Source organism: Aphanomyces astaci (assembly GCF_000520075.1).
Source record: "Aphanomyces astaci strain APO3 unplaced genomic scaffold supercont1.72, whole genome shotgun sequence".
Taxonomy (NCBI): Eukaryota; Oomycota; class Saprolegniomycetes; order Saprolegniales; family Verrucalvaceae; genus Aphanomyces; species Aphanomyces astaci.
Window position 1 is genome coordinate 243,534 of NW_009798335.1, and position 22,575 is coordinate 266,108.

The 22,575-nt window shown below is 55.2% G+C and overlaps 8 protein-coding genes across 10 annotated transcripts in view; 3 read left to right on the top strand and 5 right to left on the bottom strand.

Moving 5' to 3' along the window:
- Positions 1–420: 420 nt before the first annotated feature.
- Positions 421–2,359, bottom strand: H257_15630 (hypothetical protein). Its single transcript, XM_009843796.1, has one exon. The coding sequence runs from the start codon at positions 2,339–2,341 to the stop codon at positions 587–589; it is 1,755 nt and encodes a 584-aa protein (XP_009842098.1). The 5' UTR covers positions 2,342–2,359; the 3' UTR covers positions 421–586.
- Positions 2,360–2,488: 129 nt separating this feature from the next.
- Positions 2,489–3,317, top strand: H257_15631 (hypothetical protein). Its single transcript, XM_009843797.1, has 3 exons — positions 2,489–2,608; positions 2,661–2,713; positions 2,768–3,317. Exons 1-3 carry the CDS (start codon positions 2,509–2,511, stop codon positions 3,167–3,169), a joined length of 555 nt encoding a protein of 184 aa, XP_009842099.1. The 5' UTR covers positions 2,489–2,508; the 3' UTR covers positions 3,170–3,317.
- Positions 3,261–6,093, bottom strand: H257_15632 (hypothetical protein). Its single transcript, XM_009843798.1, has 10 exons — positions 5,743–6,093; positions 5,651–5,692; positions 5,192–5,587; positions 5,035–5,115; positions 4,864–4,958; positions 4,266–4,353; positions 4,024–4,194; positions 3,847–3,975; positions 3,694–3,786; positions 3,261–3,621 (listed from the first exon to the last, which is right to left on the bottom strand). The coding sequence occupies exons 1-10, from the start codon at positions 6,076–6,078 to the stop codon at positions 3,385–3,387; spliced, it is 1,668 nt and encodes a 555-aa protein (XP_009842100.1). The 5' UTR covers positions 6,079–6,093; the 3' UTR covers positions 3,261–3,384.
- Positions 6,094–6,158: 65 nt separating this feature from the next.
- Positions 6,159–7,513, top strand: H257_15633 (hypothetical protein). Its single transcript, XM_009843799.1, has 3 exons — positions 6,159–6,988; positions 7,050–7,265; positions 7,329–7,513. Exons 1-3 carry the CDS (start codon positions 6,205–6,207, stop codon positions 7,412–7,414), a joined length of 1,086 nt encoding a protein of 361 aa, XP_009842101.1. The 5' UTR covers positions 6,159–6,204; the 3' UTR covers positions 7,415–7,513.
- H257_15634 (40S ribosomal protein S27-like protein) lies at positions 7,499–8,133 on the bottom strand. Its single transcript, XM_009843800.1, has 4 exons — positions 8,057–8,133; positions 7,885–8,003; positions 7,651–7,831; positions 7,499–7,591 (listed from the first exon to the last, which is right to left on the bottom strand). Exons 1-3 carry the CDS (start codon positions 8,057–8,059, stop codon positions 7,705–7,707), a joined length of 249 nt encoding a protein of 82 aa, XP_009842102.1. The 5' UTR covers positions 8,060–8,133; the 3' UTR covers positions 7,499–7,591; positions 7,651–7,704.
- An 821-nt stretch (positions 8,134–8,954) lies between these two features.
- On the top strand, positions 8,955–11,108 carry H257_15635 (hypothetical protein). The gene has a single exon (XM_009843801.1). The coding sequence runs from the start codon at positions 9,106–9,108 to the stop codon at positions 10,858–10,860; it is 1,755 nt and encodes a 584-aa protein (XP_009842103.1). The 5' UTR covers positions 8,955–9,105; the 3' UTR covers positions 10,861–11,108.
- Positions 11,109–11,336: 228 nt separating this feature from the next.
- H257_15636 (hypothetical protein) lies at positions 11,337–19,748 on the bottom strand. 3 transcript variants are annotated; one of them, XM_009843802.1, is made up of 5 exons: positions 19,643–19,748; positions 19,076–19,585; positions 18,766–19,019; positions 17,874–18,702; positions 11,337–17,810 (listed from the first exon to the last, which is right to left on the bottom strand). In XM_009843802.1, exons 1-5 carry the CDS (start codon positions 19,727–19,729, stop codon positions 11,382–11,384), a joined length of 8,109 nt encoding a protein of 2,702 aa, XP_009842104.1. In that variant the 5' UTR covers positions 19,730–19,748; the 3' UTR covers positions 11,337–11,381. The 3 variants fall into 3 exon arrangements, with proteins under 3 accessions (XP_009842104.1, XP_009842106.1, XP_009842105.1); XM_009843804.1 differs by having other exon boundaries at positions 17,874–19,019; XM_009843803.1 differs by having other exon boundaries at positions 18,766–19,585.
- Positions 19,749–20,744: 996 nt separating this feature from the next.
- H257_15637 (hypothetical protein) overlaps positions 20,745–22,575 on the bottom strand; it is a gene marked incomplete at both ends in the record, with an annotated part of 6,712 nt that continues 4,881 nt past the window's right edge. The window contains one exon of the mRNA XM_009843805.1: positions 20,745–22,560. Coding sequence (XP_009842107.1) covers positions 20,745–22,560 — 1,816 coding nt within the window. The remainder of the gene's footprint in view (positions 22,561–22,575) is intronic.

Genomic DNA, 22,575 nt, shown 5'->3' on the forward strand with positions numbered 1-22,575 from the left:
AAATTTGAAGCATTTATTTAAATATTCGAATTATATAATTGATTCGAGATTATATTGAATTATAGAATTATATTCACGTTTTGTATTTCATGGTGCAGAAATACTGTAGTACTACTTCGAAGTATCATGTCAATATTTAGAAATAACTTGACGTTTATCCCGCTCCAAGTCACTTTTCGATTCTCGTTGGACTTTTGGCTCAAGGCATGGCCAAGAGCAATCGCAAGTTTCAACAGGTGAGATCACGACCGCATGTGCATCTACGAAACCACCCTCATGACATCCATCACTACTGTAGCTCCGACGATGAAGGCTAGAGTAAAGAGAAACGGCTTGCGGTTTCAAAAGGAGGTCTAACTCACTCGAAGCGACCCAAGAGAATGGCCGACGAAAGCAGCTCCGCGAAGGGGACGATGAAGCTCCAAGGTGTCAACGGAGCCGCGGTGGACTCGTGTCACTTTATAAGACGACTCGTGTCTCTTTATAATCGTAGGATTGCATGCAGCTCTACGCAGGACCTTGTAGATGACACACCATGCCATCCACGTCAACTGTGACCAAACAACTTTGACAGTCATTCGACTTGTTACGAACTAGTCACGCCATCTTGTGCTGTGTCGGTGGAGTCCTTAATTGCGTCAGTCGACGGCGGCTGCGTTTGGTCAACCTGTGCGTACGCTGCTGCTGCTTCTTGCGGCACTTCCTGGGCATAGCCTTGGGCCACGCCCATCGCGTCGTACCACACACCATGTTGCAACGTCCATCCGGCCGCAAAGTACTGGGCATAGTATGCCGCGACCTCTGGAGACGCAGCCCATTGCTGGCCCCATTGCTGCTGCGCATAATATCCAGCATAATCCACCGCCGCAGCCGCCGCGGTGGGCGGTGGGAAGGCGGTTTCGGGGGTGCTCCCAAACGCAGCAGCCGCAGCAGCAGGGGCTGGCGTCGCTGCAGTCCCCGGCGTGTTGCTAGGCGCAGCGACGACATTGGCGTGTGAGATAACGTTGGGCTTGGACTCGCCAAGCTGCTCCATGAACGACAGGTACTCCTTGTCGATCGTGGCCTTGTCTTCGCCGCCGCTCTTTTGCGTACAATCGCTCGTGGGATGGCTCGTGTCGCCGCAGTTGGCACAGCGCACCTCGACGGGTTTGAACGACTTGTCTCTGTTCGGACATTCCCATTGGCGATGGCCCTTTTCCCCGCAAATGTGGCAGTAGTCGTCGTCCCGCAGCGTGCCGTTGATCAGCGCCAGCTCGCGCAGTTGCTTTTGCTTGTGCGAATTGTTGGTGTCTTCAACAGGTTCCAGCAGCCGCGCCACTTCGACCGCCGCGCGCGCAATGTCCTCTTCGCGGTCGCCCGTGATGAGCACATGCAGCTCCTCGTGGTCGTCCGACATCATCTTCTTGCCCTTGGAGCCTTCCTTGACACTGCCGCGCCCTCGAATGGCAATGCGGCAGTTGAACTCCTTCTCCATGCGCTTCTGCGTGTTCCCGCGCGGCCCGATGATCAGCCCGATAAAGTTGTACGTCGGGTACTCTTTGTGGGGAATCGGGAGCTTGCGCTGCAGTCGCGCGCGAAGGTACTCTGGCGGGGGCTTGAACAGTGGGTTTACTTCCACCAGCTGACCGATGATGTCCATCCGCTGGCTCTCGTACGACGCCCGCATGCGCGCCTCCCGCGTGTTGAGCTTCTTCCCCATCGAGTCGTATACGGGGGGCGGGGACGGCGACCGGTTCGGATCCTTCCCGATGATCGCCGCGTCCTGCACCACCGTCGCCATTTTCAACGCCAGCGCGTCCAACTTTGCGCGCAATACAATCGACTGCTGCTCGGCCGCGGACAATAGGGCTGGCCCGCCGTCGCCTCCAGCCTGCCCCACAGGTGCCCATCTGCTCTTCTTCTTGGGTGCTTCGTCTACTATTTCTGTCGTCTCCACCGCCGCTCCCCAGCGACTTTTCCTTGTCGGAGGTGCGGTGGTCGTCGTCGCGGCTTCGTTGCTCTGTACGTCGCCGTCCTGGTCCCATTTGCTCTTCCGACGACGTTTTCCCTTCGTTTCTGCATCCTCCTCCACAGGAACCTCCACGGGAACAACTTCTTCCTCATGCGATGGTTGGTCGTCGCCGGTCTTTTCAGTGGTCTTTTCAGTGGCCTTGAGGAACAAGCGCTGCACGGCGCGATATGGACTCCACGTCTTCAAATCTTGCCAAAACAACGGAAACGGTCCATATGTCTTGGCATGTTCCGATTGCTCGACGTACCACTTCTTCATGGGCTGGAAGGTTACCCGCATGAGAGCTTCGCGCTCCCGTGCTTCCTCTTGGGCATACGGATCTTCGTCCATCTCGCTCCCTCGGCCAACAACACAATTCGAGAAATCTTACACATCGCCCAAATTAATTAAATTTCACAGGAACTCTTTACCTATATGTAGTAGTACTAATAGTAGTACTAAAAACTATATTTTTATATTTCGTTGGACCACAGCTGAAAAATATCACACTTTGACACATGGGACTTCGCAGTCGAAAGCGCCGACTGGCGGGAATAGCCGACGAAGATGCCTTTGACGTGGAATCTTCCAGCTACAAGTCATCGTCTCGCTTGAGCGGTAAGACGATGCATCCTCCTTTTCTGCCTTCTTCATACCTGTCGTGCAATAGATCACTTGCGGCAATCCCACGACAATGCAGAAGCGTTCAACCTGATCTGGAAGGTGCGTTCATGATTGCTTTCCCACACGTGCACTCACGTCAGAACTATGAAGTAGCAAATCATTGCAGGTCTGGCATATGTGTTGGTGGTGTATGAATTGTGCGTGTTGTGGAAGACGGTGACCAACGCCGCCGCCGTGTCCACGACCCTCGTTGTCGTGCTCGTGTTGATGAAACTGCTGTCGTGTGCTGCCATTTACTCGGTCAAGGGTCTTGTCTCCACGGATGCACGCGGGCATACGTCTTGCGTTCTCTTGTGTGCCCTCCACACGAGCATGTGGCTGCTCTTGCGCGTATTCGACGTCGACGCGACCTCCGTCCGAAACTCCATTCCGCTGTGCACGCTGTACTACCTTTGCGCGACACTAACCGTGTGGTTCATTGGCAACAACGCAAAATCCGAACAGGCGCGGGCGGAACAGCTCCAGCAACTCGAGACCAAGTTTGCCACGGAATAAAAAGTGATCTCAAAGTTGGTTGACATCGTCCATGCGCTCCATATGCGTTTACAGTACATACAATATGCACTGGTATAATAGATATGTAGAAGACGGATCTGCCGGTTCAAAGATAGGAGGTGATAATAGACTGCCGGCTACCACAGGAACCACCCACGAATGAATGAACATGGTAGCTCTGCAAGTCCCGAGGCTATCATAAAGCTTACTATGTCTTAACGGCGGTATCCACCGCGCCCTCCGCCTCGTCCGCCTCGTTGGCCATACCCCGAGTTGTAGCTTTGGTCGTTCCGATTGGACGAATTGTTATCATCTTTGGTTGACTTTTCTTCGTCGGCGGCTGTGACGCTGGTCTCCGTGGGCCGCCGCCCTTCCGGCTCCGTGACGAAGCTTCGTTGGGTCACAAACGTCGTGAGTTGGGCCAACGTGGCCGCCGCGCCGCTCTTGACGTCCTACACACGTCAATTACATCATCGCATTTATAATAATGCACACACATGCACACCACATCACCACGACCGTACCCGGCTCAAGATGGGCACCACGTTCGATTGAATGACACTAGCGAGTTTCAGAAACTGACTTTTGTACTGCCGATGCAACTCAAACCCGGCCGTCTACATATATCACATTACGTACATACTTCACATCAATAACTATATAGATATAGTACAGACCTCCAATGCAGCCAGCAAGATCGGCGCTGTCAACGGGTGCGGCGCCGCATTCACGACCCGCGCCATCCACGTCCATGCGTCGGAGATCGCCAAGTGCGCCGGCTGGGGCTGTCCGTCGAACGGGGAAGTCTACATCTAGTGTCAGGCCGGGGTTTCGGGGTTCTACGGCCGACATACTTGCATCACGGCCAAGAGCAGCGCCACGGCCATGGCCATCCGTTGCGTGTACTTGTCAAATGATTCAAACGAGTGATTGGTATCTTGCTCCATGCCAATCGACAAGCGATACGCGTCGTCCGACTGGCCTTCGCTTCGCACGGGCGTCGTGGGGATCGTATACGGGCACATCTGGTCGAGATGAACCCCATCATGCACAGAACACACTTCATGAGGATGAGAAGGATATATGGAGTTGCTACCGTGTGCATGTGCGCCAAGAAGACATCGGTGAGGTCTGGCGTGTGCACACAGCACATGGCGACGACGTTGGCCACTGGAAAGCACGAGCTAGAAAGTCTGAGGTGAGCGACGATATCGAGATATGGCGGCAGATGCCACCAATATTATATTGTGTTGATTCAAAACAACTGGAGCGATACACAACCAAATGTGCAGTCAAGCATCGGCAACAGCATTTGCCAATCAGATCGCAGGAAATCATCATGAACAACTAATTAGTGTATGACTTTATTGTCGATTTGATACAAATTTGGGGAGGGGGTGCAATCGAATAATCGCGCCAACCAAACCGATCCACAATCGATCTGATTGGTTGTTGAATTTCATTTAGAAGGTTTTGATTGGCTAATAATTTTGAGCTCATCTAAAGTAGCCAATCAAATCGATTTAAATTCCAACGAGAAACCACGAAATTTCACTCGAAAGCACAATAATTCGTGTGATGAGCTTCACAACTGGACATGGTTTTCCATACCAAGTTTCAGTACAAAAAATCGATCGATGGATTTAGCAAATCAGCATAAAAGTCCTAATTTTGGCCCAAAGGACAATCAATACCTGATTTCGGCAATCACGCGCACTTGTGCAGTCAATTTGGACGCGACAAAGTGGAGGGCGAAGTGAAAGTAGATTTCCCCCGCGGCTTTTGCTTCCTACGTGAACGAAACAATCGTGAAGATAGCTATATATAGTAGTACTAGTAGTCGTAGTAGGAGTAGTTAGTAGTACCCCAAACGACTGTCGAATTTTGTCCACTACGAGGCGGATAGACGACAGCGAATTCGCGATTTGATTGCACGCTTCGCCAAGCTACAAACAAACCCACCGTGTCATTGGCGAATACTAGTAGTACTACTATAGTACTACTACTAGGACGACGACAGACCTTTTTCTTGAGAAGCACGCGGATGCGCTTCATGTTAGGGTCCTGGCTGTCAGCAAATGGAACGATGGACGCTTCTAGTTGCTTGAGCTTCTCCATGCGACTCTTGGCAACTAGTACGAATTCGTCTGGAACGTCTGGACGAACGGCTTCATGGGGTTTTGTAGGGGCGACGGGGGATGGCGCGGCTGCCTTCGGAGAGGCATTTGTGGCTCGAGTCGGTGGGGACGCGGGAGGAGTTGGAGGGGGAGATGATGGAGGCGCGGTTTCGATCGGGGTCTGCTTTGGACTGGGGACAAGTACGACTGGTTTTGGAGGAAGAGCAGCCTTGAGTTGAATCTCGAGCCGCTTGACGTTTTGAGCAATCTTGGACAGCATGTCGGCGCGAGATCGTCTCACCTGCATGGCACGTCATCATGAGCTCTGTGATCACGAGAGATATCACACATGGACGGTCATTACCTTTTCCAGTTCAGCATCAATCGTTTGCTGCATCAACGCGTTCTACAAGGATTTCGTGGTGATCACACCACACATGCTTCCAGTCGACCAACCTTTCGCGTGATGTTGCTCGCATCGGACACAAGAGTCACCCGCGCTTCCTCACTCGTTCGTGGCGGCGCTTCAATGGAATGAGGATTCCGTCTCGTGGCTTGAAGGGCTCCGTGCTCGCAGTTCAACCGCACCTGCTGCAAGGCGTCGATGACACCGTCCACGGATGTCGTGCGGCCGTGCCTGTTGTCGTCACGTCTCTTCGCATCGGCGCGTGGGAGAGACAGAATCGAGTAATGTGTCGTTCCATCTGGTAGGTTGACCTGGCCATGTCCTTGCACAAAGCTGACACCGCTGTCATCATCGTCCGCCCACGTCGGCGCCGCTACTCGACCCATTCGCACACCAACTAAATATGGTGTGAAATTGGAAATTGTATAGTTTGGTGACAAATTGTTCCATTCATTTTTGGGTCGAAATTGGATCATCTTCCCAACGTAGCCAACGTAGGGCGTTAGTCCACCATGGTCAAGAAGCATGGCCCGTCGGTCCCTGTGCACGCAGCAGCCCCGAAGAAGGATGAGGACGAGGATGATAATCCGTTCTCGCAGTACTACGGCATGTTGTTGCATCAGCAGAACATGCTACAGGACCACGTGCGGACCAGCACGTACGAGCGCGCCATGATGCAGAACGCGTCAGACTTTCACGGCAAGGTTGTGCTCGACGTCGGCACTGGCTCCGGCATTCTCGCGTACTTTGCCATCAAGGCGGGCGCAAAGCGCGTGTACGCCGTGGAGCTGAGCGCCATGGCGGAATGCGCTCGAAAGCTCATGAACCACAACGGCATGGCCAACAAGGTCGTGGTGATCAAAGGCAAGATGGAGGACGTGGAGCTGCCGGAGAAGGTGGACATCGTCATCTCCGAGCCCATGGGTTTCTTCCTCGTGCACGAGCGCATGCTGGAGACGTATGTGCTCGGTCGGTCCAAGTGGATGAAGCCCGGAGGACTCATGTTTCCCTCCACGGGCACCATGTTTGTGTGCCCGTTCACCGACGACAGCATCTACCAGGAGCAAATGGCCAAGGTAGCGTTTTGGCGGCAGCAGGACTTTTATGGACTGGACCTCAACTGCCTGGTCGACGAAGCCATGGAGAATCATTTTTCCCAGCCCATTGTCGGATACTTTCCGCCGTCGATCCTCATGTCTGCGACACCGATTCAGCACGTGCTCGACTTTCGTTCGATGACCGTGGACGAGTTCCACACGTTTGACATTCCGTTCCGGTTCGAATGCAACCAAACAGGTATGAGTTCGTTATGTAGTTTAGCTGGTTGATTCATCGAGGCTCATCATTGGGTGACCAGCCATCATGCACGGACTCGCGTGCTGGTTTACCGTCGACTTTATCGGGACGGCGGCGACGGTGGTGCTGTCCACGGGGCCATGGGATACAGGCACCCACTGGTACCAATGTCGCATGCTGCTAAAGCAGCCCATCGCCGTGAACCGGTCGCAAACTGTGTTTGGCAACTTGCACTTTACCGCCAACAACAAGTTCAGCTACGACATCAACATGGAAGGTACTTCGGACATGATGATGATCATGACTGGATGGATCGGTTTTTTTGATGGTCTATGTCTAGTGATCCTCGACGGGACGTCGATCTCATCGGCCAACACGATCCGCCTCCAAGATCAAATGTACCACTACATGCATAATGCTGCGTAATCAATATGTCGACTGTGGCTACATCTCGTCCATTCTTTTTGGCGCAGGCTAGATAGATAGGATCGAATTAATCACAATAAACAATGGATAAAGATCGTCTTCTTCATTCCAAATGTTTAAACTAATCCCCCTCTAGGCTGACAGAACAGTTGAGAAGTGGAAACACCCCATTGCCACCTAAGCACAAAAGTGTTTGTGAGTGCTACGAGGCGCGGTTACGACGAGGAATGCCGTACGTGCGGTCCTGACAGGTCGTCGCACGGAGCGGGGCTTGGCTTCCTGAACTACATTTAATCGGTCTTCTTGCGGAACGAGCAACCTTCGGTCAAACGAGCCTTGCCGCCGGTAGGTTGGCAGAGCATGACGCTGCAGCTGCCGCACAACACGACGGTTTGGGCGTGGCTGAAGACAGTGGTGCTACAAGGACATAAGACTACGAACGGGAGCGTCGCAACTGGGTATCGACTTACATGTTGAAGCACCCAGGGCACTTCACGTCCATGAAGAAGGAGTTGGGGGCTTGTACCAAGCGCTTAAGCTTGTGCTTGCTGCGTTCTTCGGTGGCAGTAGGGTGGAGAAGATCACGAGGCTAGACCAGGCACTCACATAAGCAATCTTCATTCATCGCCATCATCAACTTACCATAGTTTTCAGCTAGAGCAACACACTGGAAGAAGACGAATGCTTAATGCTATTTACCCCGGCGCCCTCCAACACCAGTCAATTTTTGCCATCCAAACTTTATCCGGACGATTGCTTATTTTCCGTGTTGGCTGGCTGAGAACCCTCGTCGAACCTATTTTGTGCAAAATACCGCTCAAACTTTGTCGAAATTTCGAATATCCAACGGAAATTTGGGAATTCGTTCCACGGAATTCGACTATTGCAAGCAAGTTTTGCCGACAGTTTGACAATTCTCGGTGATTTAAATTGTTTTCAACCATTTGCTGAATTGCCGATCATATCAAAATGGCTTTTCCCCCGCCTTCTTATTCTGGGATGAGGGAGGCTTCATGCACACACACTCGAAAGGCCAAGGGCTGCTGTAGCTAGTTGACAAGCGACGTTTAGCTACGTAGCTAAACGTGGCTTGTCAACGACGGACAATATCATCGATATTTGAACGTTGAGAACCATCCCGTCACAATCAGTTGGCGCAGAAATGTCATTGGCAAGACTGTAGCGGGAGTTCTATCCGAAGTTAAGCAAGCTTGAACCCTAGCATCGCTGTGGTTTCGCCCGCATGAGTCTATGACTATTTTTGTGGCTCAAACGTTCCCTTGATTGCATTTTGGTGGTTTCTTGACGTAGGTAAGCTTACAGTAAAGGTCAGACGGCAAGGTCTGAACTCGACTAGGGGGACAATATGTATGTCACCCGATATTGACTGGTAGTTCCTCCTATAGGCATTTCCATGTCCATCATACAGTAGGCATGTTGTGGAGGAGATGTCGGTAACTCTCATGGAGCGCGGCGTTGCCGGGCTTTTGCTGCGTCCACTGGTGCGGTGCGACAATGATCGTCAGCGCAAACGGGTAAAGCTTCCTGCGATTCCATTGGCTACAATCTGTCGAGGATAAGGTTTCATTGGTAAAGGGCGTGGGCAGTAATGCACCAGATCAGCAAGCGTACCCTCAAAACGAAACTCGCGTCCGTATACACACCCACTTTTCCTTCCGATTGTTGGCACCATGACCTCGTCTCGACCGAAGATCATCCTCTTCAGCGGGGACCTCGCGGCTACGGATTCCCCAGGTCAACCCAGCACCAACTACGCCGAGCTGGGCTACGACATCAACACTAAAAAAGCAGCCGCCAAGAAGTTTGACGCGCATGATGACACCTCAGCGTTCCACCAGCAACACTACCAGCAAGCCCAGCCACCTCAGCAGCCGCCGCACAAACCAGGTCCTGACTACGTGAACCTCCAGGCATTTGGCCAAGCTTATGCTATCGGCAGCAAGCACATGAGTATCGCGCAATACAGGCGCGCCACCAAGCTGATGGCGTACGGGGCTGCGGCGGGGATTGTCTTGGGGGCGGTTCTCATCAACTGGGGAAGCATCAATGAAGACTCTAGCATTTCAGCAAATGTCGGTCGATGGATCGGTCTTGTGGGCCGGCTGTACTTGCGCGCAGTGTTTTGCATCGTGCTGCCCATGGTGCTGGCGTCGATGGCGCTGAGCATTGCCGAGATTATGCGCATCGGCAAGGGCGGGCGCATCGCGTGGCGGGTGATGGGGTACTTCCTGCTCACCAAAGTGTTTGCAGTGTGCATTGGGCTCGCAATGGCGCTTGCATTCAAAAGCGAGTTCACGTCGCTGGCGGTCAAGGCTCAACCTACCCCCGGGCTCATGTACCTCCGCTGCGGCCAGAGCGCCAACACGTACGTCGTGGCGTCGAGCACGGGCGCCGTGTCCTGCGAGAACAAGACCCTCGAGAACACTGCCATGGCTACATTCGTGGTCAAGGACACCAACAATGTATTTGCCCGCAACATTGACCCGAACGCCGTGCCCTCCGTCAAGTTAGCCAAGTCCGTGCTGGCCCTAACCAACGACATCATTCCCGACAACGTCGTGCGCGCGATGGTGTCGACCAACATCCTGAGCATCGCCACGTTCGCCATGATCTTTGGCGCCGCCGTGTGCAAAAACTATCGCCAAAACTCGACCGGTACCCACTACGTCATGGACATTCTACGCCAAGTCCACTTTGTGTGCGAACTGTTTGCCGAGTGGCTGCTCGTGCTGTCCCCGTTGCCGTTGTGCTTGCTCATCGCGAGCGCCGCCGCGATGGGTCAGTCTAACGCGCAAGTGAACTTTGCATCGTCGTGCGTTTACTTTGTCATTGCGTACTTGTCGGCGGTGGCCATCTACTCGGGCCTTGTCCTGCCGCTGCTCCTGTACGCCGCGACCAAGACCAATCCGTACGTGTACTTGTCGGCGATCGTGCCGGCGCAGGTGTTTGCCTTCAGCTGCTCGTCGTCGTCCGCCACCATTCCGTTTACGATGCGGTGCGTGGAATCGTCGCTCCAAGTCAGCTCTTCGCTCAACCGGTTTGTGGTGACGTTGGGGGCCCCGTTGAACAAGGACGGCACGGCCATCTACCTCCCCCTGGCGATCGTGTTCCTCGCCAAGGTGTCGAATATCACGATCGACGGCGCTAGCTACCCGCTCATCCTGGTCCTGAGCATCCTCGCGTCCGTGGTGACGCTGCCAGTGCCCAACGCGGCGCCAGTGACGCTGTATGGCATTTGGGCCGCCGTCCAATCGGAAAACTTCCCCGCCGCCGTTTCGTTCTTGACTGGCATCAATTGGCTCATGGATCGACTGACCACCGTCGTCAACGTCACGGGGGACGCGGTCGTGGCCAGAATCGTCGCGCACCATGTCGACGAAATGGCCGTGTCTGACAGCGACACGGCGTGTCAGACTTTGTATTAACAATGTAGGTAGGACGAAGTAGCGATGGAGTTGCACACAAGTGCCAGAGCTTCGCAGATTTATCAAGCCCTTTTACGTGGTCATGTCGAGGCGTATTTGAGGCGTAGTTGTTGTAGTATGTTATGATCGCCATTACATGGAGAATCACTGCGCAGCCCTCAACGCAATAATACTTCATGTAAAAAATAACGTGTTTACGGAATAAAAACGACACTTTGACGAAAAACGTAATCAATTTCATGTGCGTGATAATATAAAACGTTGCCTACACCCACACGTTGAACTATAAAAACGTAATTTAACGGTGTTCATATACACACCTCCAAATTGGTTTTCGCGATAGTATCGAAATTCATGGCCGATCTTTTGGTATGTTCTGCGTCAACAATTTCGTATTTCTCAAAACTTATTCGCAAAAGAATGAATGTCGTACAGTATACTAGTGGCACGGACTGTTACTATAGTGTAAACTCAACGTCGAGTCCATGGATATACATGTATTAAACTTGTCGAGTTGCCTACTAGGCGTCGTTCTCACTGTCGCTGTTCGCGTTGAGCTTGGACAGGACTCGGCGGACGTACTCGGTCAAGAGTTTGCCTTGATCGGACACTGCGGCAAAGTCGGCGATGGTCGCCGGTCGAGAGTGCACTTCCAACAAATACAACAGCGCCCGTTCAGCCGCAAACTTGACTCCAATGTTGGGGCTCTTGATATGGACAAAGGTGGGGGCGACCAGTTGGCCGAGGAACGGTCGGGTTGTGGCGGACGTGTGCTTGGACACTTTTTTCACCACACGAAGGGCGGCACGGAGAACGTCCTTGTTGGCGTCTCCGAGGCCAGCCACCACGGACGGAACAAAGTCGGCAAATATAGCCGGGAACCGGGAAATGGCAGCCGTCGTGGCTTCGAGAGCCGCGATCCGGACCAGTGGCTTGTCGTCCCGGGCCAACACGACCAAACGGTCCTGTATTTGCCCTGCCAAGGCATCATTCACCCAGGTATGGGTAGACGCCAACGCATATTGCAACAGCAGCGCGGAGCTGTGCTTTCGCGTCCATGTGGAGAGGCTGACGGAGGTTAACACGAGGTCCGCAAAGTGACTGGCGCCAATCTCGTCAGACAGGTCGAATATGAGCCCGATCGAGCTGCTTGCCACCGTGCGCAGCACGTCTTCTTCGCTGTCCAAGCAGTCACGAAGCGACTCGTACAGCGCTTGGAGGGTCGCGGGGGACAGTTTGCTGCCGACCAACGACAGCGTGGCCAAGATGGCTTGGAGATTGGCTTCCTTGACGCCGCCGGTGCTACTGCCCAGCTTATCGAGCAACTCCGACACGAGGGGGTCCACACGCGGAGAGAACTTGACCAGCTGGGCCAAAGCGGTGCCGCCGCGAGTGCGCACTTCGCCGCTCGGGTCGTTCAAAGCCTTGACAAAGGTCGTTTGCAGTTGCGGCAAAAACGGTTTCAACGACGCGCCGCCCTTGACGAGTAAAATCTCGAGCGTCGACAGGATCGCCGACTTGACGTGGGGCGGAAAACGGTCGCCGGCAATGCGAATCAGCGGCCCCGTGAGCTTAATCAAGACCGACTTCAAGCACACGTCGTTGGACAGCAGCACGAGCTCCCCGATGCCCGCGGCGGCGCTCTGTCGCGCTTCGGGCGTTCCGGTCATGAGTGCAAACTGGTATGCTGGCAAGAACGGCTCCAGTCCCTTGGGCAGGGTGAGCCCCGGCAGCAAAAACTCGCCCGACCCGACGCCGCCCTTGCGATGCCGCGCGTCGCTCACCATCGAATTGAGGTTGTTGCGGATGAAGTCAATATGCTTGGCCAGTTCGTCCGGACGAATGGTCGTGTTGAGGCTGTTGAAACTGTGGGACGCGGCTTGGACGACACTCGCGTCGGCGTCGTTGAATCGGTGCAGAATGTACCGGATAAACGTCGGCACTTGCTCGTTGTAGTTGGCCGTCGTGGCTTGGCAGAACGCAGAGATCAACCAGCACGCCAAGTACCGCGCTTCGACGATATCGCTGTCGCAAAACTTGCACATTTCACTCGACAGCCACTGGACGCCTTGGTCCTCGACGCTCAGCACCAGCGCCTGCAGCGTGGTCTTGATTGCAGTCGTCATGATGTCGTCGTGTTTGCCCGCAAACGACACATACTCCGAGAACAAGACGCCCATGATGCGGTCAATATGGTAGTGAATCACGTGTCCACTGACGGATGCGATGTGCGCGATCGCGCGGACATGTGCCTGGGTCAACGGCGTCGTGAGCAGGCGGGGGATCAGGTACGGCAGCACTTCGCGCGATTTAGCCCGCAGCACTTCTTGCAGCCCGTACAACGCTCGGCGCTGGGCTTCGCCTTCGGTGGATTGCACTCGTCTCAGCAAGCGCGGCACCACTTCGTCGATGGAGCGGTAGCCCATATTCTTGTGGAACACGTTGAACGCTTGACCGGCGGCGGCGCGCACTTCGGGCGTGAAGTCGCACAGCGCTTCTTCAAGGGCATCGACGAGGGTGTCGACAAAGTCCTCGAGTTGTTTCTTGGATGAGCTGCCAATCACTTCCGACAGGCCAAGGCACACACCTTGGCGCATACCGTCGGAATTGGCAGGTGCGAGGCCGGAGCGGAGGATGGGCACCACTTCGGGCATGACGCGCTCGCCCAACTTGCGCACGATTTCTCCGAGGGTTCGTCCGGCCACCGCTTGCTTTTCAAAGTGGCTGCCGGCCAACGCCTCGACAATCGTGTTCATGAGCGTCTCCAAGATGGATCGGAGCGTTTTGGGGGTGTTGGACACGACGCTCTTCCACACACCGAGCGACGCCTGCCGCACGATCGCCGAATTGTCCGAGCGGACCATGTACAGCGACGACAGCACCAGGTCACGGCGGGTCTTTCCGAGCACGCGTAGGATCGCGCGCTCGCCGGCGGCGCTGCCGACGCTGTCGTCTTCGTCGTCGCTATCGGCGGCGTTGTTGGCGTACACGACCTTGTTGCCGCTGGTCCCGCTGATGCGGTACAGCAAGTCGCCCAGTAGCGAGATGGAGCTTTGCCGGATGCGCCAATTGTCGTCGAAAATGCCGGCTTCCAGCGACGGCAAGATGTCCTTGGTGTGCGTCAGTGCATGCGCAGTCACGACAATCGACCCGGCGTGCATGGCTACTTCCCGGACGCCTTCGACTTCGTCCGACAGACCCGCCACGACCATGGGGAGGACGCGGGTCAAGTACCTGGAAAAGATTTGACCGAGGGCTGGAGGGAGAAACGCAATGACCCACAACACCCCCTCGCGGACAGCCGACTTGGGGTGCCGAGCGATGGGGAAGATCTCTTCCTGCAAAAACGTGTCCAGCGAGTCCATGCCGAGGGCAACCAGCACCTCGCACAATCCCTGGGCCGACCCGGAGCGCTCGACGGCCGAACTGTCGGCCTTCATGGCACTGAGAAGCGACGACACGAGCGTCGGAAAGTGGCTTTGGCCGAGTCCCTTAACGAGCATCCCGAGTGCTTTGGACGCCACGGTGCGGACTTCGGGGATCGGATCGAGCAGTTGCGCGAGCAGACACGGCGCGATCGTGTCGAGGTACGGAACCAAGTCCTTGGCGTCGTTCACCATGGAGCACATGTTGCCGACGATCAGCGCCGCCTTCTTCTTTGTGTCTGACAACCGGTCCATGAGTCCGCGCTGGAGAATCGGCATGATGAGTGCCATCGACGGCGCGTCAATCGAGTGGACAAACACCATCGACTGCAGCGCCTGTAGCGCTTCGTTGGTCTTGCGGTTGGGGTCTTGGATGCCAGCGAGCAGCACGGACGAAATCGACGACACTTCAGGGTTCCGGATCACGTGGGCGATGTCGTGCATCGCAGAATGGCCGGCTTCCTTGACCCGCGGATGCGAATCCGAGAGGGACTCGGTCAGCTTGGGGATGATCTGGGGCAAACACGAGCCCAGTTGTTTGGGCGCGCAAAACGCCATCGCCCCGAGCAGTTGGATCGCCGCCTGCTTGGTCCGCCATTGCGAGTCGTCCACGGCGCGCAGAATCGACGGCAGCACCAGCTTGACACCGTGCGCCGACAGGTTCTTCATGATGCCCTTGGACGTCAAGCTGGCCGCGTCCCGGACGCTTGCGTTTGTGTCGGCAAACGACTTGAGCAAGATGGGAAGGATCACAATCACATATGGCTCGAAGAGAAAGCCCAGACGCGCACACAAACACTCGATCACGGTCAACGCGCCTTGACGCGAGTTGGAGTTGGCACTCTTCATGGCTTCTTCCAAGCGCGGAATGATCGCATGCTGTTTCAACGCGGCGATTCCAAGTCCTTTGACGACGGCAGACACGCCGAACGCTGCGCCCATGCGGTCGCCGTACGTTTCGCCCTGGGTGGCATCCGTGAGCAAGCTGTTGAGAATGTCCGTGCTTTGGTCTTTGACCGCTGGAATCAACGGCGACAGGCACAACGCGATCGCGCGCTGCACAGGTTCCGACGGAATCTTGAGGCTGTCGAGCAGACGCTGGACAATCGACGCTACTTTCGGGTCGGCTTTGTCCATGTGGCGAGCAAGGGATCCCAGGAACACCACCATGCCTTCCTTTTGGTGGTCGAACGCGGCAATGTCTTCCGGCGACGTGCCTGGGGCCGCGTACGGCGCCTCCAAGATGGCCACGAGCTCGGCAATGTTGGCCGCGCCGTACGTGGCGATCACTTGGACGCCGGCTTTGCGCATGTGGTGGCGGACGTCTGCGCTTGAGTCGCCGAGACCGCGTTCAATGATAAACTTCAGCACGTCCACAACTTCCGACGGCGTCAAGATCGTTTCCAGCGCCGTGTGTTCAAACAGAATCCCAGCTCCCACGCGAGTCAGTAGCGTTGCCTGAGCTTCAACCAGCACGTCGTGGTGGTTGTTGGGGCGACGGTGCACGATGGGGATGCCAAACGAGTCGACTTGGCTCGCGTCCGTAGGCACCGGCAAACTCGCGATGAATCGGGCGCGCACAATGTCCAACACCGACCGCACTTGGTCCCGATGGCGCTTCAATCCATGGGCCAATGCTGTGCCAGCGCTTTCTCGAATACATGCGTTGGGGTGGCTCAGGAGCTGGAGGAGCGGCTCGGTGAAGTTGTCGGGCAGATCCAACGCCAGCGTAGCCCAAATATGCTGGGCCACTTCCTTGTTGTCGTCGTCCTTGTCGTAGCACGACATAAAAATGGTGCTGCTAAACGCTGGCTCTGGCGCGTCGGTGATGTCCGACCCTTGACGGATAGCTTGGAGCGTCGCGCGTCGGGAAAACACTTTGGACGACAAGAGGCCCGCGTCCCCCAACAAGGGCGCGAATTCCGCCGACGACAGCGGCGACCCCGCGGTGAGCTGGGCCAGGACCTGCGCGGCGGCTACCCACCCGTCGTTCTCGGCGCGGGCGAGCCACGACAAGGTCAGTACGATCATGGATTCACGGAGCAAGCGTTGCGCGGCCACGTCACCGACTTCCATCTCGTCCTCTTCCTTGATCATCTTGGCATGCACGGAAAAGAGCGGCAGAATGAACTGCTTGAACCGACTGGTGGAGGACGTGTCCAGAAACACAGCCAGAATCGGATACACCAAGTGAAACGTCGACGGCGGTAGCAAATTGTACTCGCCGTCCAGTTCAAAGTCAGTTTCCGAGTCCATTTCGTAGCCAAACACAGCGTTCACGAGGGCCTTGAAGAGGCGCTCAAACAAGTCGTTGGACGCCGCGAGGGTCGCCTTGGCCTGGTCCGAAGGGCCATGCGTGGCCACAAACGCGATTTCTAACCCCTTGGCGAGTTGGTTGGAATACACGCGCAAATGCGTAGGCACGACACAGCGACAGATGCTGCGAAGGCTGGATTGGGCAAACGTCGACAGCAACGGACTGCCAAGCAGCGACAGGACCGGCTGGACCAAGTACGGTAGCGCGGCTTGGATTTCGTCGGGGGAGGTCACGCTCAGGAATGTCAAAAGCGAGTCGATGCGGGCGACGACCGTGTACGCGGCACCCACGCGTCGGCGCACTTGTTTTTGTTGGTGGAGGAGGTCCACTTCGTCCTTGGTCAGCTTCTTCTTAGCGTCCGCCGCCTTCGTACCCAACAGCCCTCGTTTGCGTTCGATTTCCGCTCGAACTTGCTGTTCCCAGCGTTCGTCGGCCGTGCCGTGGTCGCGATAGGTGGCGGCGGCGGCGCTTTCGTCTGCCTTTTTGGCCACGTACAGCTCGTCGTCCGGGGTGTGGTAGATGGCCACGTCGTCGGCAGTGACAGCCGTGATATCGTCGCGCCCCAACCGGTGCGCCACTTGGTCCTTGAGCAGGCCATGCAGGACCAAGTGCTCCCCCACGCCATTTCCGGCAAAGTTGAGCAGCGTTACGATCGCCCGATGGCCACTAAGGCGGGTGTTGTGCACGTCCGAATACAAACTGGCGAGCACGGCGTCGACGGTGGCCGATTTGAGGCGTGGAATAAACTCAAAGAGATCGTCGACCGCGTCCGACACGGTCAAGTCCTCGTCCACGTGCTCGACAAAGCGTTTCTTGATGACGTTCCACTCGCGGCTAAACTTCACTTCCTGGGCGCCAAACACGAGCAATGGATGGTGCGTGAGCAGCAGCAGTCGCGGCAGCAGCTCCACGGCCAAGTCGCTGTCGTACACTGTGGCCGGCACGAGCGTCCGCAGATTCTTCCGGAGCACCCCAGACATGGACGTGCCCACAGACTTGTCGGGCACGTTGTCCTCTGGCGACACGATCTTGAGGTCGTTCAAGTCCAGCAATCCTTGCGCAAACGCATCGAGGAAATGCACGCTCGACCACGTGTTGGCAGACACAAACGACGAGATTTTGGCTTGGAATGTACTGCGTAAGGACGCATTGGCGTGGTTGATGCCGCTGATGAGAAGGCCAAAGAGTCGATGGTTGGACGGCGTAGACTAAATATGTGCACACGATTTAGCTATTGGATCCACAAGTCGAAAAGGTCAACGAAAACGTACACGAGTAAGCACCGACGTGATTGTTTGAGGTAACGCTTTCAGCACAGCCACCTCAGGCGAGTCGATGCCGGCGGCGGGGACGGACGGGGGGCTGCTGCTGCTGGCTTGGAGCAGGAGCGCCGCCGACGTCGCGAAGAAGCTGTCGTTCACAAGGGCGGACGGCACATCGAGGACGGATGCGATCTGGTCTGGGTGGCTTTCGTGGAGCGACGCCAGCACAGACAGAGCGAGCACGCCATCCAAGTGGAGGACGTTTGGCTTCTTGTTGGCGGTGTCTACCACCCTGACCAATTCGCGCACAATGGACGCATCTTGAGCCAGTGCGGTGCTGACGGTCTCGCGGGCACTTAGCAGGGCGTACGCGTGCGCGACGACGGCGCTGTCCACCTTGTGTTGCAGCCCCGACGTGAAAAAAGCCGAAATATCTGCCGGCAGTGTATTCGTCGTTGGGTGGAGAAGCGATAGCCACTGACTCACGGTTTGCAGGCCAATGTATCGCGTTCCTTCATTTGCTTCCTTTGTAGACGCTTGAACAAGACTGGGCAGGACCAACGCCGCCAGGTCCGCGGCGGCCCCTTCCCACGCCGGCGCATGAAGCGATGCGTTGTACAGAGTCGTGAACACGGCCTCCCGCTGGTAAAACTGGGCGAGGATGCCGTGCTTGCCGTCCAACACGCCGAGCACTTCAGTCAAAATGGTCTGGACGTGCGCAAAGTCTGCGCAGCGACGCAGCACCGCGTCCACGAGTCCAATGCAGTTGATGCGCACGTCGTCTTTTTGCGATCGGAGTTTGGCGGTGAACACCGGCACGAACATGGGTCCCAAGTACCTACACATGCATTTACATGACAGATGTCCTCGATATTTGTCCATTTGGAATAGGATGACGTACAGGCCCAGGTCGATGCGCAGGCTTTGCGTCATCACGCGCACGGCTTGAAGCAACGAGTCCGGCGATCGCTTAAGCAGACGACTCAGAACGGGCTCCACGATGCTAGCGAATTCGTCGGCAGAGATGGTCGAGACAAAGCCGGCATACGATTGCAATTGCGAGTCCGTGGGTCGAACTTTGGCTTCCAGCGCCCAATACGTGTAGCTAGTGAGCAATCGGAGCCGTTGGGCGTTCGAGAATGTGGCCGCAAAGGTCTACAGAGCACTCATCCCGTGAGAACATATTCTTCAGCGTGATGGTAGCTACGTACGTCAACGAGCAGCTTGGTCAAGTGAAAGCGCGTCTGGAACGTCGCGCTGTCCGCGGCCGTCGACGTGGTGCTGATCGCGTCGAAATAAAGCTCGAAGTACGCCGGGGAGGACTTGACGAGCTGTAGAATGGACTTGTGGCCGCTAAGTTTCAACCGGGCGTTGTCGGTGTCGGACGTGGCCTCGAGGATCGAGACTTGTGCGTGGATCAATGGCTTCAACGCAGGAGAACTACCAGATGTTATTGCATTGTCATGGCGGATCAAGCGAGAAAGCATCCGAATGGCAATCACACGAGCCGACGCGAACGAATGCTGAAACGTTTGCACTTGGGCCAGGAGGCGCTCGCTAAACACGGCATAAAACGCCGCATCTGCCGTGAGAAACGTATCCAGAAGCTTCAAAATGAGACTGGCACTTGAGCTCTTCTCGCAATGGAAGGACGCGTTCAGTAGCAAGGTACTGGTTCGTTTCAACTGCGGTGTGACCTTGAAGCTTTCCTCGCACGATACCTAGCGGTCATGGACGTTAACGGAGACCTGACGGCATTGGGAATGGTCTGGACGTACCACATGAGCTGGGATCGTGGATGCTGATGGTCGGTGGCATATATCCTGCAGCAGCCTCTCAAGGATGTTGCTGTCGCCGCCCTCCATGTTTGTACCAAAGAAAACGATGACAGCCGAAATCAATGGCCTGCCACAAGTTTACGACAGAGTGATGGTCTTCTAGTAGTACTACAAACACCAAACACTTTGACCGCTAGTATTCCTAGACAGGGCGAGTTTTAGGGATTTTGACTTAATCGTTGTGAGGAGTAGTAGTATGTAATTTGTATGCACCGGATTGATTATAATATTGTCAAATCGATTCGAAACTGGAGCCCTCAGCAGAATCGAATGTCTTAGGAGAATCGATTTACTGTAAAGAACCGACTGAGCTAATCAAATTACGTCATGTCGAATTTCTACTGGTAAGCGTTTGACCCCTCCGAATCCCATACTATTAATAGTATATACTAATCGTTGTAAAGTATAGTGTGTACAATATTAAATAGGATCAAATCGATTCGAAAACTATTTGGCGAAATGACTCTCAAGTCCAAATTTGGGTGAAATGCACAAAACCATCTCATTTGTTTTGATATCGAACAATTGAAACACAGCATGAGAAAGGATACCAGAGAAAGGTGCGTCTCTCCATGCTCAATCACTGATCTGATTTTATCCGAATCCGGATAGACGTAGCACAGGTATGGCTTCTGGCGGGTTCAAATTACTACGTAGTATTGGAATAGAGGGGTTTTACTCAGAAATCAATGTGAGTAATGAGTAATGAGTCTGATCGCACCGAGCGCGCCACCCAAAACTTTTTCACATGTCAACGCCGACAGCGAGGCAATGATTATTGACTTTGCTTGCAGGTCTTGGTCGCCGTATGCCGTGATAGGGACGAAAGAATAGGAGGAAGTAAGGGTTTACAAGTGAGTTATTGAAGGTTAAGCTAGCTAGGAGTCTGACAGCCAGTGGTTCGAAGGCCACAGCTGGGTAAACTAATATGTAGTCCTGTATGCAATGTATCTACAGTGTACTTTCTGAAGATGGGAATTGATTGGCCGTTGAGTGTCGTGTGGTCGTAACGTCTCGTCCCGATGCGCCTTTAGTAATGCGTCTATGGGCAAAAACCACAATAGCCTCCCATGCCCATGAAACGCATGGCTCCACGCAGTTTGTCGCCGGTCACATGCTTGGTGAACACATCGGCGGGCATGATGTTGGTCGGGAGGTAGGTGAGCTTGAACTTGCCACCACGCACCATGTCGCGGAGGAAGTAGAAGCGCAGCGCCAAATGCTTGGTACGCTGGACGCTGGATTGGTTGGAGCCGATGGCGATGGCGCTCTGATTGTCGAGGTAGAGAGTGATGGCTTTACCATTATCCTTGATGCCAAGTTCGTCCATGAGGTTGTCCAGGTGGATTCCATGCTGGGCGCTGAGACACGCACCTACGTATTCCGCTTCAGTGGAAGACAAAGTCACGAGTGCTTGTAGCTTCGATCGCCATGAGATTGGCCCGCACGCGAGCATCCATAGATAGCCGCAGGTTGAGCGTCCTGTAGGTCTGTCGTCGGCCCACGAGGAGTCTGAGAAGCCGATAAGTTCGCTGCTGCCGGCTGGTTGGCCGTGGTACGTGATTCCAATGTCCTTGGTGTGTAGAAGGTAGGCTACTGTGCGCTTGGCCATGAGCATGTGCATGTGGTGCGGTGTCGACAGGTGGCGGGAGAGCTGCGTCACTGCGTGCACAATATCGGGGCGCGTGGACATGGCGCAGTATAGCAGGGAGCCGACAATCTGCCGGAACGGTTTGTCGTCGTCCAGTGGTAGGCCAGCGTCTTCGGTCATATGGGTGCCGGCTGGTATAGGCGTGTCGACGCGCTTGCTCTTGTCCATGCCGTACTTGACGGCCATTCGCTCGATGTACGTTCTCTGAGTGACGTACATTGACTTGTCGCCTTCGTTGCGGTCGATCTCCATTCCGAGCAGCTTGGAGATGGGGCCGAGGTCGTTGAGTCGGATACGTTGCTGCAGGTGAGTGAACACGCTTGTGATCTCGTTGTCGTCACTAGCGCAGACCAACACGTCGTCCACGTAGATGGTCACGATCTGGAGGCGGCCATTCACTCGCCTTGTGAACACACAGCTGTCGCTTGACGTGGCTGCGAAGTCCAGATCTTCCAGGATGGCCTTGAAATGTTGGTACCATAGCAGCGCGCTCTGCTTTAGGCCGTAGAGGGCGCCGAGTATACGCCAGACCATGCCGCTGGCTTCGAACCCGTCGGGTGGCACCATGTAAAGTTCGCGGTCGCTCTTGGCGTGGATGTATGCATTCGTAGCGTCGCCTTGGCGGCACTTCATGCCTGTGGCCGCGACGATGGCTAGGATTAGCCGTAGAGAGTCGCCTCTGATGACGGGCGCGTATGTTTCGTCGTAATCAATTCCATATCTTTGCGCAAAACCCTTGATTACGACGCGCGCCTTGAAGATCTGAGTACCATCTGGCATGTCCTTTCTCTTAAACACCCACTTTGACTTCAATGTGCGCGTGCCGTCTGGTGCCTGGGAGAGTTTGTAGCATTCCATTGCTTCGAGGTTACCTATCTCCTTCCTGCACGCTTCCAGCCAGCCGGTCGCGTCAGCTGACTGCATGGCTTCGCGGAAAGTCGCGGGCACGTCCTCGTCCACGTCTGTGGCGTTGAAGCACACATCGTAAGCTGCATTGGCCGCGTCGGATGAGTCGTCCTGGTCGATGGGATGTTGCCACGGCACCTTGGTCGCCACTCCGCGTGTGCCTTCCGTCCGCATTGTCTTGTGCGGTGATTGTCCGCGGTCGCTCGCTTTCCGCTCTGGCTGTGCGGTCGTGGCGTTTGCGATGATCTTGTTCCTCGACGCCGATCGCTTGGATTCGACGGCGGTGGCCCGTGCTGCATGTCTGGCGGCGTCCAAG